Source organism: Callorhinus ursinus, unplaced genomic scaffold (assembly GCF_003265705.2).
Source record: "Callorhinus ursinus isolate GAN/ISIS: 27379988/994484 unplaced genomic scaffold, GSC_fseal_2.0 scaffold84, whole genome shotgun sequence".
Classification (NCBI taxonomy): Eukaryota; Metazoa; Chordata; class Mammalia; order Carnivora; family Otariidae; genus Callorhinus; species Callorhinus ursinus.
Genome location: NW_027397146.1, coordinates 3,156,249 through 3,176,125, shown reverse-complemented (window position 1 = coordinate 3,176,125; position 19,877 = coordinate 3,156,249). Strand labels below are relative to the sequence as shown.

General features: G+C 58.8%; 1 protein-coding gene across 1 annotated transcript; it reads right to left on the bottom strand.

Moving 5' to 3' along the window:
- Window positions 1-705: 705 nt before the first annotated feature.
- On the bottom strand, window positions 706-19,608 carry ABCD1 (ATP binding cassette subfamily D member 1). The gene is made up of 10 exons (XM_025862792.2): window positions 18,297-19,608; window positions 15,431-15,611; window positions 9,300-9,442; window positions 9,038-9,206; window positions 8,422-8,516; window positions 5,384-5,529; window positions 4,806-4,951; window positions 2,350-2,434; window positions 1,999-2,124; window positions 706-1,888 (listed from the first exon to the last, which is right to left on the bottom strand). The coding sequence occupies exons 1-10, from the start codon at window positions 19,194-19,196 to the stop codon at window positions 1,660-1,662; spliced, it is 2,220 nt and encodes a 739-aa protein (XP_025718577.1). The 5' UTR covers window positions 19,197-19,608; the 3' UTR covers window positions 706-1,659.
- Window positions 19,609-19,877: the final 269 nt, after the last annotated feature.

Here is a 19,877-nt window from a genome sequence, read left to right as displayed (position 1 = left end):
GCTTAGCTCTCCACAATGGCTGCCCCATTCCCCTTCCCACCAGCAGCGGATGAGGACCGAGCTGTGCGCTCTTCCCTCCCTCCAAGCAAGCCTCCACACCGCCCGCCGTGGGCATAATTGCATTTTGTCTCCATCCTGCCAAACACCCTTTGGTGGCTTTTTGTTGCCTCCAAAGTCAGTCCAGGCTCCATGGCATGGCCCCAGCCACCTCCCTTCCTCTGCCTTCCGCACCACACTGATGTCCTGCGTCTTTGCTCCTGATTCACCTCTGGGCTTTCCCTCTTCCTAGAAGGGAATTCCCTTCCAGCATTCCCTCTTCCTCGAAGGTCCAGAACTACGTCTTCCCTGCTTCCCTCTGCTCCACAGGGCCGGGACTTCCCCTCCTCTGTGCCTGCCACCCAGCCCACTTTGCAGCTCGCTGCCTTTCCCCCAGTGTCCCTCCAGACACTTCTCATGCGGGGCCTGGGCAGCAGCCCCTCCTCTCCACCCCCGCACTGGGCCCAGGATTGGCCCAGAGTCCTAGCTGCGCTCAGCCAATATTTTTGTGAGACGTTCGTTGCTAAATCTACCTCCTCACAGGAGACTATGCTGAGCTGTCTTTGGGTGGGGGCAGGGGTTGAGGTTACTCCTTGCACCCCAGACGACCTGATGCCCCTCCCCAACCCCCCCCCCAGCCCTGCCAGACAAAGAGGCCAGGAGGCAGGATGGCACTTTCTGCGGGAGGCTTTTACTGAGGGATTGACGGATGCTCCCCGGCCAGGCGGCTGAGGACCTGGAAAGGCACATGCGGTGGCTGTGGTGGGGGTCTCCCTCTTGGGTGGGGGCTGGCTTTGCAGATACAGCTCCCCTGGCTGACCCCTCTTTGGCACTGAGCTGGGCACACAGGTGCCCTCATGCCCGGCAGCCCCAGCCCCCGGTTCCCCCTTCAGTGGCCTGTACCCGCCCTGGAGGTGGCTGGCAGTGTAGGCTGGTGGGGCGACAGGCCGCCGGGGGCTGGCTCAAGGGCCAGGCCACCTGTGGGAGGACCACGGCCCAGGCCACTTCCGCTGCTGGCTGGGTGCTCGTGTTGGCAATCGAGATGGCTCCAAACAGGAATCCAGTAAATTAGCTTGTAGAAGGAAAGGAGGCCAGGGGCAGGGGCTACATTCTTACCATCGCTCGCTAGTGCTGTGCCATCCTTCCTCCCGCAGGCTCTTGGAGACACGTGGCAGGGAGAAGGGGTGCACGCGAGGGGCCCTGTCTGGCTGTGGGTTCTGTCTGGCTGTCTCTACGGCAGGAAGGGTGTCCTGTGGGGTGGAAGCCTCGGTGGGCCATTTGGGCAGTAGCCACGGATGGCCCGTGAGGTCTCCAAGGGACTGAAGAGGAGGAAATAAGGGGGACTGCAGCGTCAGGAGAGCCCCCCTCACACACAAGGCTCCACACAGACTGGCTGGTGGCGCGAGCTGGGGGCTCCCCTCCACCCTTCCCCCCTCCTGGAAGAGAAGAAAGGCCCATCTGCCCCGCCCAGGGAAGGGGGCCCAGGGACAGGCACGTGGTTTTGCTGGCAGTCCTCTAGGCAGGGCAGGCCTGCGGCCAGGAGGCCTGGGAGGGAAAGGCATGCAGGGCAGGCCTGCGGCAGGGCCAGGTGCAGGGGTGGGTGGGCAAGCGCTGTGGTTTCCTTCATGTGGTCCCAGGGCTCAGGGGGGGAGCAGCACCCTGGAGGACCCCAGAGCCTTGGCCCAGGATCTGGCAGAGCTCCTGGAGGCGCCGCTGCATCTTGGGGATGCCCGCTAGCTGCTGCTCAAGCCGCTGCTTCTCCTCGGTCAGGCTCAGGCGAGCGGCAGGGTCTAGCTTCTCGAACTTCCAGCCACCCTCCCCATCAAACTGCAGCAAGTGCGTGTGGTACTTCCTAGGCCGGGAGAGGAGCGGAGGCCACTCAGCAGGAGACACTTGCCTGGCCTCCCCCTCCGCAGCCGCCAAGCAGGTGGGGTGCTCCGGGCGGGGAAGGGGGACACCTACCACAGGGAGGGCCGGTGGGTGATGGAAAGCAGGGCAATGCCAGCATCCTTGGCCGCCTGGAAGATCTTGCCTTCCACATCGATGCTCACGGCGCTGGTGCACTCATCCAGGAGGGCGTACTTGGGCCTGGGGCGGGGGGGAGGGTACGGGCAAATGCGCTAGGCCGTGGACCCTCCTTCACGGAAGCCTTGGCCTGTCCCCTCCCCCCCCCGCCCCGTGGGAACCCTGACCTGTGTACTGATTCTGCTTCTTGTGGCCAGTGCTGGCTGGGCCCAGGCCGGGGTGAGGCCTCCTAATGGCCACAGGGCCCCTGGCTGTCCCACTCAGCCCCCTGGGGAACACCCAGCTCACCTGTGGTAGAACATTCGGGCCATGCCAATTCTCTGCTTCTCACCCCCTGACAGCACATCCTTCCAGTCACACACGGCCTCCCAACCTAGGCAAGGGACAAGGGGCTTCTGTTCACTTCACTAAGGGCTGGGCTGCACCTGTGCAGGGCCCAGACCCAAGGGCAGTGGGAGGGGCCGAAGAGACTGGTGGGAGTGGGTTACGGGGGCATATGTGACTTTGGAGAAGGCTGGCCCCTGGGTCCACGTGCCCTGGATGCTTATCGATCTGGAGGTGATACTTTAATAGTTAAAAAAGACTTGCAAGCAGAATTGTGTCCCCTCCAAAAAAAAAAAAAAAAAAACGGTATGTGGGCATCCCGAGCCCTAGGACCTCAGGACGTGACCTTATTGGGAGGCATGGGCTTTACAGAGGGGACAGTTAATCACGAGGTCCCGAGGGTGGGCCCCTGGAATCCAGCAGGACTGCGTGTCCTTATGTAAAGGGGAGAACTGGGAACAGACACGCACAGAGGGAAGGCCTCGGGCAGACACAGAGAGATGACTGCCGTCCACGGGCCGAGGACACGGGCCTGGAACGGCTCCTTCCCTCCCGGAAGGGACCGACCCTGCCCACTCCCGGCTCTTGCCCTTCCGGCCTCCAGAACGGGGGCACGAGGTGCTTCGGTTGGTTGAGCCGCCCGGCCTGTGGTACCGTGCCAGAGCAGCCCCAGCAGATGCCCGCAGGACCTAAGAGAATGCTAACGAACAGCCAGCCAATGCTTCCATCCCCAGGCAGCAGACAGTTGTGGCAGAGCCCCAGGGATGGCTGGTGGGGTCTCTCCAGAAGGCTTCTCACCCGCAGGGACCAGGTGTTTGTGTCACTGCCTCAGCAAGTCTGAGCAGAAACGAATCCTTACGTCCTACCTCTGCTCCATCTTCCCATGGGACTAGAAGTTTTGTCAAGGCACAGGGCCACCCACAAAAAAGACTCTACTCCATAGCTTGCCTTGAGGTGAGGTGTGACCATGGAACTGAACTGAATTCTGGCCAATGGGGTAAAAGTGTGTTACACATGTGTCAGGTTTTGGAACTTTCTTTAAAAGACAGATGGCGGGTACCCTTGGCTCTTCCCCCTCTTCCCCCTTTCTCTGTCCCATGGCCTGGGATGTGATGTGATAGCCGGAGCAGCCATCTTGGATCATGAGGTGACTTTGGGGATGGAGGGCCCACATAGCTGAGTGACCTGAGGGGCCTTCACAGAGCTGGGCTGCCTCTGTCAACTGTGGCCTGCTTTGCTCAGGACTTTTATGTCACAGTAAGATAAACTTGTGAATGACGTGATGTGAGCCGCTGTTGTGGGGAGGGGGTTCTGTTACTCCCAGCTGAACTCAATGCTAATAGGTTGTGACGGTAGGCCCCAGGGGCCCAGGGCACTCCTGGAAGACAGGAGGAGGGGTGCACTCCCGGGCACAGGGTAGCTGGTCAAGCTCCCCCCAAGTGAGGGAGGCAAGAAGTTAAACCTGCTTTTCAGATTTCACTAAGAAAATTGAGTCCAGGGGCGCCTGGGTGGCTCAGTGGTTAAGCGTCGGCCTTCGGCTCAGGTCGTGATCCCAGGGTCCTGGGATCGAGCCCCGCATCGGGCTCCCTGCTCCGCGGGAAGCCTGCTTCTCCCTCTCCCACTCCCCCTGCTTGTGTTCCCTCTTTCCCTGTGTCTCTCTCTGTCAAATAAATAAATAAAATCTTTAAAAAAAGAAAAAGAAAAAGAAAATTGAGTCCAGCCCCACCTTGGTTTGCCCCCACCCTGCAGCTGGGCCGCCCTCCCCTCCTCCCCCTCTCCGGGCACAGCAGGCATTTGCAGACAAAGCTGATAAGCCCCTGACCAATGCCTTCTCTTGCTACCAGCCCGTCCCTCCAGTCCTGCAGTCTCCTTTCCGGGGGATGGCACCTCCCAGGCTCGAGCCAGAAACCCAGGCATCCCCTCTGGCTCTGTCCTGCCTCCCATGCTAGAGGCTCTCTGCACACACATCCTGGGCTCACCTTCTCCCCAGCTGCCCTGCCCATGCCCAGGGTCTGTCCTCTTGCTAAGATGTGACACCGACCCGTCACTTCCCTGCCTAAGGCCTTCCGAAGGCTTCCTTCACTGTCAGGGAAAGCCTGGGCTCTCCCTGCCTGGCCCACAGGGCCCTCCCTGCCACTGAGCTCCAGAGCCCGGAGAGGGTGTCCAGGACGAAAATGAGTGCCCCCTGCTGGACACCTCCTGCTGTGCCTGGCCTCCCTGGCCTAGGGAGCTCAGGGCTGCCCTGATGGGTGGGGCTTTCCTGGGCACCTAGCACTTTGGACTCCTGGATGTCGGGGTCATCTTCACCCCTCGGGGGCCAAGAGGGAGGCAGGGGCGAGGGTGACAGCAGATTCCCCCGCTGAGTCTTCGGACAAGGGCAACCAGTCTAGGGCTCCCTCCCTGGCCACATCCTCCCCTACCTCCTTCCCGCTGCAGGATGTGGTTCAGGTGCACAATGTCCAGAATGGCTTCCAGGTGCTGCTCCGAATAGCCTTTCCTTCGCATGTCCTCCACAGAGTCTGGGTAGATCACCTGGTCCCGCAAGGAGCCCACGGACATGTAGGGCCTGCCGGAATGCCACACGTCAGCAAGGGCAGGCCTGGCCCTACCTCCCTGCTGAAGCCCTGTGCCTGAGCAGGCTCTGTCATGGGCCCTGGCTGCCAGGGGGGCAGGGCCAACTCGAAGCCCGCAGACCCCACCACCAGCCCCCCTGCATGCACACCATACACTGTGCACACACCCCACTCCCGTCCTGCGTGCACAGGTGCACACGCACACATCAGGCACGCTCACACACGTGCACCAACACCCCCACACCGTACACCACGTGTGCGCATACGCATCACGCGGCCACGGCCATGGCCAGACGGCAGGTGGAGGCCCCGTCGCCCCTCGGACTCTGGGGGGCAGAATCTCGCTGTCCTCTCCTGATGCCCCAAGCCCTGCCATCTCCAGGGTGGGAAGGGGTAGGGGCCGGGCTCCTTCCCCGTCCCCTCACCTCTGAGGGATGTAGAACATGCGCTGCGGCGGGGGCTTGTAGAGCACGCCACCATACGTGGGCCAGAGACCGCCAAGGATCCGGAAGAGAGAACTCTTGCCGCAACCGTTGGGGCCGGTGATGAGCAGGTGCATGCCCTCTTCCACCTGTGGAGGCAGTGGTGGTACCCGGCGGGGGGGGGGGCCTGCATGGACCTCCTTCCTCCCAACTGTGGCCCACACTCGGGGCCACACCCAGGCCGGTCGGTGGGCCCCCCTCAGTCTCTCGGTAAGGGGCAGCAGGGCCTGAAGGATGAGGTCTGGCATCCAGAGCCGCAGCCAAATACCTGTTTTGGGTCCTGGCCTGGCCCCTAAGCCCCTGACATGCAGCGGAGAGCGTGGGGCCAGCATGAGGAAGGCCCCAGAAGGCCCATGTCGCCCTCTCTCCCCTGCCGTCCCACGTCACTAGGACTCCCAGTGTCTTCGCTTCCTCAGCAGAGTTGCTGTCCCTTGAGGAACGGTCCCGGGAAAGGTGCTTTCTGTCGAGTTCTAGGTGGACAGTACAAGCCCCCAACTCTGTCTGTTCCTAATGCCTGGCCAATCCTCCTGCCCTCGTGGGCCTCTCTCTGTCCCCACAGGTACGAGGGTACTGGGCAGGTGCCTCTGTGACCCCTGGGCTCAGCGTCAAGGGCCTCAGGCTCCCCAATTAGCCGATTACATGGTGCCCGCTGGTCTTATGGAACTGCCTGCTGTAAGAAAAAGGCCAGCTGAGCTTGGGGGGGGAGTGTGCAAGAAGGCAGGGGTCAGAGGGCAGGGCACCTGGGGCACAGCCCCCCTCCCCCCATCGCCATGTTGAGTTCCGCTCTCTCAGGGTGTGACAGCAGCGCCAACACTGTACCGTCCCCACGAGGCCGGAGTGAGGCAGTGTTATGGATCGAGTGGTGCCCCCCAAGACGCATGTTGGAGTCTTGACCCCCAAGACCTCAGAATGTGATCTTATTTGGAAAAAGAGACTTTGCAAATGTAATTAGTTAAATTTAGATGAGGTCCGGGCCGCCTGGGTGGCTCAGTCGTTGGGCGTCTGCCTTCGGCTTGAGTCATGATCCCAGGGTCCCGGGATCGAGCCCCGCGTTGGGCTCCCTGCTCAGCAGGGGGGCCTGCTTCTCCCTCTGCCTGTCCCTCCCCCTGCTTGTGCCCTCTCTCTCTCTCTCTCTTTCTCAAATAAATAAATCAAAATTTAAAAAAAAGATCCTATTAAAAAATACTTTTTTCGATGAGGTCCTCCTGGAGTGAGTGGGCCCCTAATCCAATGTGACTGGTGTCCTTATTAGAAGGAGCCATTTGGACACGGAGACATGCACACAGGGAGAAGGCCATGTGAGGGGGGCACCCAAACTCGGAGGGGGCCTGGGGCAGACTCTCCCGCAGCGCCCCAGTCCGGCCTTCTGGCCTCCAAAACGGGGGGAGGAGCCACCCCTGCTGTTTGAGTCCCTCACTGTGTGTTCCTGTTACACTGTAAACGCCCTCGTGGGGGGTGGGGGGGGCGGGCCTCCCTCCTCCATGATCGATGTCCGGGGGCCAGTGTGTCAGCACCCTGGCAGCCTCACCAGTCCACTTCCCTGCACCTCCCCCTCTCCCGCCGGCCTTCTTGCCCCACCCCCTGGCCGATCGTGACCGGGAACTGCTCGCCTGCCTTCCCCCACATCCCGCAGCCCCAGAGCCTGGCTTCCCCCTCGCCTCCCACCCCAGCTCTTCTGTCCCAATCACCCCTCCTCACCCGGCCTTGCTCCCTCACCAGCTGCGCCCTGGCGAGCCAGGGCCCCTGGTCTTTGCCTACTTGGCTGCCACTGGGCCTGCAGGGAAATCGTTCGCCTTGGATAAACCAGCCATTGGTGGCTCCCTGCCACACCCCAAGAGTGGCCACGGCCAGGGGCGACGGGGATCACAGCACTGTCCCATGCTGCCTGGGTAACGAAATGTGCCCGGCCCCCAACCGGCTCTCAGGACCCCTCTCAGCGGATCGAGGAAAGGAGCCTCCACTGGCACCACCAGGCACTGACCCTCCACTTGCCTCTTCCCAGTAACTTCCTGCCCAGCCATGGCTCCAAGGGACCCTGCTCTGCAGCCAGGCGCACGAGGCCCCAAGGCCCCCCAGCTCCATGCTCCTGCCACTTCACTACCTTTCCCCTGCCTGCCTGCTGGGGGACACCTTCTTCCTCATGCTGCCCATCCACCCTGAGGCTCCTGGGTGAAGCTTCCGGTGACCTTTACTCACCTCAGGGATGGGACCACCCTTCCTGTAGCCCCCATAGGATCCTGGGCAGCTAACTGGGGACCTTTGCAATGTTTAGGGGACCCAGCATGGGGCCTTCCTGAGGGCAGTGCCCCTCCAGCTTACCTCTGGTTCCCAGTGCCCAGCCCAGGGATGAATAAATGACTCCCTCTCGCTTCTTACACTGACCCCGCCACCGCAGGTCTCTCCTTCATTCCACCATTCCCTGACGCTGCCCAAAGCTCTGGCTAGGGACACAGGTGAGTGGTGGGGGTTGGCTACCAGGGCTTCCTTCCATTAGACAGCCTCTGTAGTGGCTGAGAGCCCTCCCAGTGGGCCAGGCTGTACCTACACTGGGGGCTTCTTGAAGCAGATGGTGGGACCCTCAGCCCAGGTCACTGGAGGAATCTATTCCACCATAGTTGGAGTTGAACCTGAGTCCCCAAGTCCTGGGCTTCTCAGGGATGGGGGTGGGAGGTGGCAATGATGAGGCCAGGACCAGGAGCCCTTGGGTGACCCTTGGCTACTCTTGGTAATCGCTAGTCATTTTTATGACTGCACTGTGACAGAACCAACAATCAGAGACATGTTGGCGTTTCACCTGGACCTTAGCCCACCTGCCAAGTGGATCTGGGGAATGACAACGTATGCAGGCCCAGCAGGCCAGACACCAAAGGTTGGGGCTTGCAGATGCAGAAGGCCAAGCCCAGGGTCCTGTAGCTCAGCCCAGCTCAGCCAACACTCCTGGGTCAGGCAACCCACCCTCCCTGGTCCCACACTTGACCTACCCTGATATTGAGGCTGGCCACCACCACCTCTCCCGTGGGTGTGATGATGGGGATGTTCTCACAAATAATTCCCTGTTCCACATCTACCACTTGGCCTGGAGAGAGAATGCAATGAGGGAACACAGGGAGCAGCAACACCCCCTCCGCCTTCTGTTGGATTCCACGTGCCCCGCCCCCCCCCCCCCCCCCCCCCCCCCAGCACGCCCGTGTGTGGTCTGGGGCCCCTTGGGAATATGGTGGGTCTTCCGTGAGCCCATCCCCAAACAGTGTCTGGTGCTGTGCTCTGGGCAGGGGAGGGGCAATGTCAATTCTCTGGCTTCTGGAACCCGAGGCATGGAGTCCACCCTTACGCTGTAAAACCCTCTGACACTGGCCCCTGCTGTGGTCTTGAACTTTCTCTTGCTGCCCACATGGGAGAGTGATCCCCTCTACTCAGGGACTGCATCTCCTTCTTTTGCAAAGAGAAATAAGAGAAATCTCGGCCAGAGCCCTGGGAAGGCACCGGCAAGTGAGGGGCTTGGCTAGCAGCTACTGCTCTGGGAAAGAAGGTTGCAGGGGCACAGCTCAAAGACCCTGCCCTCTGGGGTGGGGGTGTCTGGGGGGAGGATGCCCTTACCTCGGATCTGCAGGGGCCCCTCTACACGGACACCAGACCTGGCCACAGCCCCGGGCCCTGCCTGAGGGTCCTCCGGCTCCCCGGGCCTCTTGAAATGGCAGTGTTGGACATCTTCAAATACCTGGAACATCTCATGTACTCGGGCTGTGTAGCCAGCCAGCTCTGTCACCTGCGGGGAGGGTGACCCTGGCTCAGACGCTACCAGCTGGGGGAGGGGGGAGGCATGGCGGGGGTGGTGGTGGTGCTGGGCTGGGGGGGGTACCTCCTTGTAGGATGACATGATCCGCTCGATGGCATCTGCAGCAGCTGTGAGGAGGTTGCGGGCAATGGTGAAGGCCTCTGTGCGCTCGCTCACGAGCTCCTCCTCCTTCATCTCCAAAGCTGCCTTCTTCACTGCCTCTGAGTCTATGGAACACAGTGGAAAGGAGGGGACCGTGGAAAATCAAAATGGACTCACTAGGGGAAAGACGAATCTCTCTGGCAGATGGTGCTGGGACTACTGGGTGTCCACTTGCAAAAGAATGACCCCTACCTCACACCACCTGCAAAAACTAACTCATGTAAGAGCTAAGACTATAAAACTCTTGGAAGAAAGCAGCTGTAAGTCTTTGTGAGCTCAGATTATGCATGGCTCCTTAAATATGACGCCAAAGGCACAGGCAACAAAAGAAAAACAGATAAATGAGCTTCATCAAAATGAAAACTTTTCGGGCATCCAAAGGAACCATCCAAAAAGCGAAAAGACAACCTACAGACTGGGAGAAAACATCTGCAAATCACATATCCGACAAGGGTCTTGTAGCCAGAATATGTAAAAAAACTTTTCCCATTCAACAACAAAGAAAACCCAATGAAACCATGGGCAAAGGATCTGAATAGACAATTCTACTGTATTTCCTAGATCTCCAAATGGCCGATAAGCACATGAAAAGACACTCAACATTATCAGTCGTCAAAGAAACATAAATCAAAACCACAATGAGATACTACTTCACACCCACTAGGATGGCTGGTGGGGCTGTAAAATGGCGCAGCCCATGTGGAAACCGGTCGACCAGTTCCTCAAAAAGTTCAACAAAGAGTTACCACGGGCCCCAGCAATTCCACTCCCGGGTATGTATCCACGAGAAACAAAAAATACACGTTCACATGAAAACTTGTACACAGGTGATCATGGCAGCACTATTCATAATCATCAAAAGGTGCAAACGACCCAAATGCCTATCAGTGGACAGATGGATAAAGAAACTGTGGTACATGTATATGATGCAATATTATTTGGCCGTAAAAGGCAGTGAAGTGCCGATTCACCCTACCAACGTGGATGAACCTTGAAAACGTGATGCTGAGTGAGAGAAGGCCGACACCAGAGGCCACAGATTGTGTGATTCCATTCATGTGAAATGTCCACGAGAGGCCAACAGTCCACAGCAACAGAGAGATGGGTGGGTTTTGGGGGCCGGGGAGTCCTGGGGAGGGAGTGACTGCTAATGAGTCTAGGGTTTCTTTCTGGGGTGATGACGATGTTTTGGACTTAGTGGTGATGGTTGCACAATTTCATCAATATATTAAGAACCACTTAATTAGGGGCGCCTGGGTGGCTCAGTCACTAAGCATCTGCCTTCGGCTCAGGCCATGGTCCCAGGGTCCTGGGATCGAGCCCCGCATCGGGCTCCCTGCTCGGCGGGAAGCCTGCTTCTCCCTCTCCCACTCCCCCTGCTTGTGTTCCCTCTCTCGCTGTGTCTCTCTCTGTCAAATAAATAAATAAAATCTTAAAAAAAAAAGAACCACTTAATTATACACTTTAAAAGGCTGAATTGTATGGTATGTTAATTACATCTCAATAATCTGGATAAGAAAATGAGCCATTAGGCATTTGGCTTTCTTTTTTGGCAGAACCAGCTCCTTTCCCCTAACCTGTCCTCACTCTGTCTTATACTAATGACGGCAGCCCCTCTCGGGGCGCACCTGCACCTCATCATCCAATGCCCAGAGCTGTTGTACCCCCGCGTCTTTCCAACATAAATGTCCCTTTTGGACCTCCACTGTTACCCCCATTTCTCCCTCAGCTCACCCCTCGACACTGCATTCTGGGCCCTCTCTGAGAATGGTCATCCTTGATGCCTCTTTCTCCCTGGGAACCTGTGTCTGTCTCAACTTGCTTTTCTGTTTCAGTCTAGACCCTGTGGCTGCTCACTTCAATCATCTTGTCAGTGGTTTTGACTCCCTTGACCCTTAGAGCTCCCAGGAAGGCAGGGCTTTCACACAAGAAATGCGCTGGAAATGGTGATGGGGAGCAAGGGGGCAGCTGACTCTGAGGGTCCTGAGGTGTGGGAGAGTGAGCAGTGCCCACTGGAGTATCCAGGGGAAGCTGAGGCTCCTGGGGCCAAAGTGGTAGGAAGGTAAGTCCTGTAAAGGGCCCAAGGACTCTACCCAGGGGCATATGTCAATTCAAGGTGGAAGCCTCAGGGACATGATGGCAGGGGTGGGGTGGTAAGGGGCAGGAAGGCAGCTTAGGGCAGACGGCCTCCCGGGCAGTACCGGGTGGAAAAGGCATGGGATGGACGGCCTGACTGCCCGGCATTGCCTTTTCTTGGGCCTGAACCAGGAATGCAGGGAATGGGGCGGGGTGGGGAGGGGGTTAATCCTGACAGTTTATGGTCCTGGGCCTGCCTTCCCACTGTGCCCCCACTGACATAGCCTCCAACGGGCAGCGGGGACATAAGCTGTCCTCCCCAGATGTCCTAAAAGCCGGAGAGGGACTACACACTAAGGGAAAGGGCTTGTAGTTGCTGGGGGCATCCTGGCAACAGCTGGCACCTCCCTGGAGACAGAATTGACTGTCCTCTGTAGGTTCCCTCAGAGGCTAAGGCAGCTAAGACCAGGGCCCAGGGGCAGGACGCCAGGCAGCTGTTCAGGGCAAGGCCATTCTCCCTCTGGGCCCTGCAGCCTTGCAGCTCCAGCAGGCTAGAAGGGCAAAGGTATGGAGATTTTCCCCCATTGATAAGTGTCTGCCTCCTCCTACAGGTCCCCAGGGCTTTCAGCCCTCCTCGAAGCACCCAGAGCCCTCACTAGCCCCCGGGGTGCTAGGGACACAGCAAGGACAAAACGGACAAAAACCCCTGCCTCCATGGAGCACACACAGCCTACAGTGGCAGAGGACAGTAAAGGAAACAGAGAAGTAGAGTAGACAGGGTGTGCGGCGTTGGGGGAGCAGCGCGCCGGGGAAGGAGAAGAGGATGGTGGGGGCGGCGGTCTCGGCAGAAGGGAGAGGGTTCCCGGCAGAGCTAGTGGCACTTGCAAGGGCCCGGGGGCAGAAGCACTGCTTCCGGGGAATAGCGGGGAGGCCAGCAAGGCAGAAGAGTGAGTGTTTCACATTTTCACAGGTAACTAACCATAAAGGGCCAGGAGGCCAGGGACAAGAGCTCATGCTTCTTTGAATTGCCCACAGAGTCTGGGGTAGCAGAGGCTCCAGAAAGTCCTAGGCTTTCACGGGAGGGAGAGGCCTTGGGGACTAGATGGGCCCCAAGGCCAGCTATAGAGGAAAGTAGCTGCAGGCGCTTCCTCACAGAAACCACAGGTCGGTTTCCTGGTGGGTGGATTCCCATGTTCTAGGCCAGGGGTGCTGACTGGGTCTGGCACCTGCGCCTAAATCAAGGCCACCCTTTACGTAAGGCCTTTGCAGTGGAAAGTAATAATCCCCCTCCAATTAGATCCTTCCCCTTGGGGGTCACCCAGAGAAGGACCAGTTGAAGGTACAGAAGCCCCAAGGTAGAGACACAGATAGAGAGCGAATCAGAGACTTCGGCTCTGAAACAAGTCCGGCTCTCTCTCTTTACATGCAATTGAAAACCCTCTTACTGGGCCCTGGGTGGCTCAGTCAGTTGAGCGTCTGCCTTGGGCTCAGGTCATGATCCCAGAGTCCTGGGATTGAGCCCCACATCGGGCTCCTTGCTCAGGGGGGAGCCTGCTTCTCCCTCTACCTGCTGCTCCCCCTGCTTGTGTGTGCGTGCTCTCTCTCTTTCTCTCAAAAAAATAAACAAAATCTTAAGAAAAATAAAATAAAACCCTCTTACTACCAAATTGCACAAAATATAACACCTTCAATTTTTTTAATTTTTAAAATATATTTTATTTTTTTAAGTAAGCTTTACACCCAACATTGGGGCTCCAACCCACGACCTGGAGATCAAGAGTCGCACGCTCCACCAACTGAGCCGGCCAGGTGCTTCAAAGTATAACACCTTTTCAAGCGGAGCTGTGCTCCAAGGAAAGCAAGGGAAATTTCCAGGAACACAAAGAGAAGCCAGCAACCAGGTACTCCCGTGAAATCTCCAGAGATGGGAGAATACAGAGAGGTTTCTCTTGTGCAGCTGGGGCTCTAGGTGCACTAAACAAAAGGTCTCCTCTAAGAATCTGTAATTATGTGTCTGGAGTTCAAATTAATACCGTCTCCCAGTTCAGGAACCCCCCTTCTCCAAGGTGAGAAGCTAAGGTAAAATGGCCTCCAAGTGGTTAATTACCTGGGCGGGCATGCGTGGCCCAAGCACAAGCAAATACACACCGTGCTGGGGAATGACCCCTCGGGTTAGGCCACTCAGGGTTCCCAAGGAAATCTGGTTGCAAAACCCACAGGGAAACAATCCACCATGAGTGAAGAGCAGCAGATGGAAGATAAAGCTGGCCTAGATCCCCAAGAATTCTGATAATCAAATAGTTGGAGAGAGACCATGGAGCATAAAAAGGAGCAGTCCAAAAGATGAGAAAAATCAGGCACTTACGAAAACAGTTTAAAATTCCTATTTGAAAAGAAAAATGTCTGTTTTCACATTTTTGTGTGAAAGAGAAGCAAACAGAACTTACAGAAATAGTCACTGAAATTGAAAAAAAAATTCAAGGGCGCCTGGGTGGCTCAGTCAGTGAAGCGTCTGCCTTCGGCTCAGGTCATGATCCCAGGGTCCTGGGATCGAGCCCCATATCGGGCTCCCTGCTCGGCGGGGAGCCCGCTCCTCCCTCTGCCCCTCCCCCTGCTCGTGTTCCCTCTCTTGCTGTGTCTCTCTCTGTCAAATAAATAAATACAATCTTAAAAAGAAAAAAAGAAACAAAATTCAAATTAGATGCAGCTGAAGAGAAAACGGATGGACCAGTGAGCATAAAAGATCTGCAGAGAGTGCCCCTAATTCAGCACGGTGCTAGGGTGGGAGACAGCCCAGTGGTGAAGAGTCACAAAGGAGAGAGTGAGAAGAAAAGAGTAAAAGGACAAGACCAAGGCAATATTTGAAAAGATAAGAGCTGAGAAATTTCCGGAATGATGGAAAAATCTGAATATACGAAGGCCATACAACAAATCTCAAGCAGGACAAACAGACACCTCAGGTGAACACTTCATAGGGAAACTGCAGGATGCCAGAGAAGAAAGTCTAAAAGTAACCAGAGAGACAATGCAGGCTGCCAGAGGCACATGAAGCTGATATAACAGATTGTCCAACAGAGACAATGAGATAATTGTCAAGGGGCTGGGAGAAAGTAACTGTCCACCTCGACTCCCACACCCAACTAAACTTTAGTCTGGGAAAAGAGTAAAATAAAGATGTTTCAGACAACAAGATAATCTCAAAGTTCCCGTGACGAAAGCCTTGCAGAAAGAACTTCTAGAAGATATCTATCTGGAAGAAGGTAACTGGGCTGTGGAAAAGGACCAGTGAGCAAAGAAATCAGTAACCAGAGGGGTGAATTTAAACCCACATTGACCCAATAAAGCAATAGCCAGGCATCAAAACAACAGGAAAGCAAACTTGACACTGAGCTCCATCAAACATCAGCGTGGCTGGGCCCTGAATTAGAATGTTCTAAAGGACAAAATGGGAGTCCTGATGACCCGCTAGCTCAAGTGCCAAGCAAGGCAGGCTTTCTTGTCTCCCTTCACCCCCACCCCAGGCCTTAGGGCCAAGGTCTATACCCGCCGCAACCTACTAGAGTCGTTTTAGGCACAGGAAAGCCAAGGCCCAGGGGATGAAGGAGCTGAAGCTACTTCCCTATATCCTCCCACGCCCGGGTCGCAGTGAGCCAAGGACAGGACCAGGTGGGCGAGGGTCCGTGCGTCTGAGGAAGGGACATAAGGGCTTCCTGATTCCCAGTCCCCAGGCTCAGCTGAGCGGTACCGGGGAGTGTGAAATGCCGTCAAGGGAAGACACATGCCGAGCAGAGGGCAACCAGGAGCTCCAGGAGAGTGTGACTTTTGCTGAGCTCAGGATACCGGCTGGGCCTCATGGCCCTAGCAGAAGGGGCAGGTAGGTCAGCCAAGCCCCGGGGCCTCCCAAGCCTAGCACTTAGTGATCCAGGAGGACAGGAGAGGGTCCCTGCCCCCGCCCCTTTGGCAGCCGTGGCTCTCACCTGACTCCGAATAGCCGGTGGCAGTGATTATGGGCACGGCCACCATGAGCAGGCCCGAGGCGCTCCACACATACTTCATGAGGAACTGCTCCAGCATGATGTACCACAGGCGTTCCAGCAGGATAAGGTTAATCTGCGAAGCCAGGTCCTGGTAGGAGTGCTGCAGCAGGGCTAACTCCACCTGCAGGGGTGGGGGTGACAGAGAGAGACCAAGAGGCCTCATGGTAACTACCACAGGGGCCACAAGAGTCTCCAAGCACCACTCATGCATGCTGTGAAATTTGATGGCCAGGACAAGGTCAAGGGCTGGGGATTACGACTAGGCCGTATTTACAGGGGCCAGTTTTCAAGCTTTGGGACCACCTGACATCACAGTACCAGGGGACAGTCGTGACGAAGAAGGGACTCGTCACCCCCACCTCCCGAGGCCCCTTCCCATCCCTTCTTTCCACTACGTCTCTAGTTGGGACACTTACCATGCCCCTCTCTTTGCCCTGCACCGCTTCGGGACATCTTTGGGCAACTGCTGTGGGGTGCTAGCCTGAACTAAGCAAAGGGCAGCACAGGAAAGCAAAAGGCAGTACTTGGTTTCGAGGAACTTGGTTCCAGAGTCTCTACTTTGGCCCCGCCTCCTCAACCTGCCCAGGGTCCCCCTGGATGAGGACCCTACACCGCATTCTCCCACAGAAACCTGGAGGGCAGGCTCCCAAGCCAGCCCTGCCCTTCCCTCCCCACGCCCGCACTGGCCACACCACCTGCAACTTCAGGCTGCGGACACAGAGGTGGCAGGAACTGGGTCATGGCAGGGTGGCCATTAGGTTGTGGGTTTCTTGGCTCGTTATAGGGGGGATGTGCCCCAGCCCTGCCTCCCACCCCCAGCTGAGCACAGCGGCCCAGCCTGGCACCATCTCCTTTGCCGAGTACTTTCACACCTGTCTCTCCACCCCCTGCAACAGTATGTGTACTCTCATGTCCACTGTACTGGGGACGCCAAAGCCCAAGAGGCAAAGGGACCTGCCCAAGCTCACATCACTTGGAGGTAGCAAGAGGTGTGCCATTTGGGCCATCCTGGCAGAGCCATTAGGAGAGAACCAGATTCTCATAAGTGACGCTTTGACCTACTAAGAAAGGTTCACCTCGCTCTCAAGCCAGCAAGAGTTTGTATGTATGCGCACACGCGAATGAAATCTAAATCAGCCTCCTCCGTGAGATCTCAGTGAGACCAGAACACTGTGATGTCTGCCCTCCAGCCAGCCAGTCACCTCTGCCCTAACCTGTTGAATGGAACCTGGGTCAGTGTCCAAAGGGACATCAGCTGGCAGAACTGGGGCGAGCCACACGCCTGCCCAGTAAAGGCAATCAACCCCTCCCCCACCCCCATAAGGACCCATCACCCCACACTGCTTTCTGGCCCTTTGGCCAAGGTCAAAAGAGACAGGCTGTGGACATACACCGGGGCCCTCCTGCCCCCACCATCCTGGTCTGGCACATCGACTGCCTTTGCACTGAGTCCAATCCTGGTTCCTGAAGTGAGCACGCCTCCTCTGAGCACCCTGGCAATCCAGGCTCGTGCTGGGAGCTGGCAGGAGTGCCCGCCGGGGCTGACAATGGAGCTGCGGGTAACGTGCCAAGCGCCTCACCCAAGGCGGTGGCTGCCTGCCAAGGCCCTGCAGTCCGGCATGTGGGAGAGGAGATGGGTTGTGGCTGCAGACCAGGCATTTTCTCCTAATCCGGAGCCCGGCCTACACCCGGGATGCCCCCTCTGCCGAGTTTAGGGACAAGCCTTTTTGTAAAAACATCACGGCCTCTGCCCAGTGTGCAGCCAATGAGGCAAGGTGCGGGGACAAGAGGCCACCTGACAAAGACAGGACACACAGGCCTTCAGGAGGCGGGCGCCACCGTGCCCCTCCCTTGAGAAGCCCTCGGAAAGCAGAGAGCAGGGCCCGAGGCAGCTGCAGCCCCAGGCACAAGGAAGAGGAGGAGCTGAGGCGAGATAAAGGGAGCAGTGGCCCGGAGTAACCTTTCCCAGCGCCAGGCTCCCGGCAGGCCTGGCCTGCTGGGGAGCTGCGCGCCGGCGACCCAGGCGGAAGGGCGGCCACGCGGCGGGGGGGGGTGGGGGTGGGGGTGGGGGGGGTGTGGGGGGCAGGGTGGCTGCTGGGCGGGCAGGAAGTGCGTCCCGCCGCGGTGGCGGCCTGGGTCAGGCAGCCCTGGCCCGGGGCCTGGGGAGGCAGCTGAGCAGGTAGCCGGGCCGGCCTGCGGGCTCAGGTGGGGGAGGCTTTGACCCCGAGTACCTAGAGCTGCCACCGCTGCGGCCGCGGCGCTGGGTGCTGCTCGTTAACCCCCGCTTGGGCTGAGTCATGCCCATAATGCCAGCCTGCCTGGCCCACCAGCTTGGCCAGATGCTGGCCTTCAAAGGGCCCGGGGCGGGGGGAAGGGGGGCACGAGGGGCCAGGCAGCAGGAGGCCGCGCGTCCCACTGTCCCCTGCTCCCAGATGGCAGGAGCCTCCTCCTGGCTGGCTGTAGGAGTGGAGGAAGCAGGGAGCTCCAGCATCTGAAACCGCTAGGATCCACAACTCCAGGGCCAGGCCAACCACATGGAGGAGGAGAGGAAGCAGAAGTGGCCTGGAGCAAGCAGGCAGCTGGCCCAGGGCAGTCCCCACCCAGCCTTCCTGCTTCTCCCTTTCTGAGCCTAAGCCTGGGCTGCCCCAGGCCCTGCCATCCCCAGTCTTCGTCTTCTGTGACCTCCCCACACCTCTGGCATTAGCCCCAGCCAGACCTGGGCTTTCCACGCTATCCATGGCTGCCCTGCCCCCTGGCCTCCCAGCCACAAGCTTTCTTCTGTGCCCAGTACCCCGCCCTGCCCCACCTCGTGGCCCCCATAGAAGGCGATCTCCTCTGAGTTGGCCACCACTCGAGAGTGCATGTAGCGCAGCTCTCCCTTCCTCCGTGCCTCCTCTGCCACCAGCTCGCCAAACTTGGGTGAGAAGGCTCGCAGCACGTTGGCTGTGAGGAACACAACGAGACCAGCAATGGCCGAGGGCCAGGCTGTGCCGGCCCCCCGGGAACGGGCTGCTCGGAGCAGGGTGTAGGCGGTCACAGCAACATCCAGGAGCGGCTTGGTGAGGTTGGAGTAGAGGTGGGCCACAGAGGCTGCAAAGGCCACCACGTCCTCCGTCAGGGACTGGTCAGGGTTGCGAAGCCGCCCGTCCATGTTGCTGACTCTGTAGTAGGTCTGCTGGGAGAAGTAAAGCCTGTAGGCGTGGGCCACTAGACGGCTGCGGAAAGACAGGGCCAGTTGGCCCTCTAGGTACCGGATGGCGCTGTTGATGAAGGTGGCAGGGAGAGCGATGAGGAGCCACTGCAGGAGCTGCCAGCCGAAGGCCTGTGGGTCCTTGCGCACGATGCAGCGGGCCAGCCGGCCGTCCAGGCGGGCCACATACACTGACAGGAAAGTCCGGCTCACCAGGGACGCCGAGTGCAGTGCCAGCAGCCCCGTTTCCCGGCACAGAGTCCTGGGGAAGAGCAGCCGCAGGAGCCCCAAGAGCCGCTGCAAGAACACCCGGTTCACGCCGGCCTTGGCCGCTGTGGCCCCAGAGACCTCCTGCGGGGACTCCCCTGCTGGTACCTGAGGGCCCCTGGTTGCAGCCAGGTATTGCCGCACCAAAGGGTAGATTTTGTGGGCTCCATAGGCCGTGAGGGCCAGGACCAGAGCTGTGCGCTTCAGCGTGGTCACCCGCGAGGACCGAGGGGTGGAGAGTACCGGCATGTCACCTGGGTTGGATGCACAGGTCTGGGACTGGTGCCTGAGGCAGAAGTCGAGGCAGGTGGCTGGAAGGGTTGTTGCTCTGACCCCCGGCTCCTTGTCTAGGCAACTGGAAACCTTGCAGTGGTCCCTGAGACTGTCGCGTTAGGCCACCGGGGCGGTGCTGGGGCCCCCGGTGCGGTGGGCTCAGGGCCCTCCAGGGTAGCGGCCTCTTCAGGCAGCCAAGGTGGAGAAACTTGTCAGGCCCCTAGCCCCTGGGGTCAGAGCCTGGGGGGGGGGAGGGGGGGATGTCAGCAGAGAGGGCGTCTCTTCCTCTCCACCTCCTCCTCCTCCTCCTCTCCTGGTGGCGCCCCTCCCCGGGGCACCAGGCGCGTCCGTCCGCTCCGCAGCCTGGCTGAAGCCGACAGTGACTCCACCACCCACCCCTCCCCACGGGCGAGTCCGGGGGGAAAGGGAGGAGGCGGAGGAGGGGCGGGAGGCGGAGCCCGGGCGCGGCGAGCCCCACCCCGTTCTCGCCCCACGGCTGGGCCCCGCCCCTTCCCCGAACCACTGAGACGTGGGAGGACCGCGCGGGCCAGAGAAGCGGGCCCTGGCTTTCCCGCCAAGGCCCCGCCTCTCATATCGGCGCGCCCGAGGCGCCTCTTCTCCTCCAGTCCTGGGCTTTGGAGCCTCGGCTCGGGGGCG

Bases quoted from the DNA above. Each gene is read 5' to 3' on its own strand.
- ABCD1 (XM_025862792.2), bottom strand. From the start codon at position 19,196: ATGCCGGTACTCTCCACCCCTCGGTCCTCGCGGGTGACCACGCTGAAG. The intron at 2,435-4,805 runs GTAGGGGAGGAT...TCCCTTGCCTAG, and splicing joins CATCCTGCAGCGGGAAGGAG to GTTGGGAGGCCGTGTGTGAC. The intron at 1,889-1,998 runs GTAGGTGTCCCC...CTCCCGGCCTAG, and splicing joins ACCCACCGGCCCTCCCTGTG to GAAGTACCACACGCACTTGC.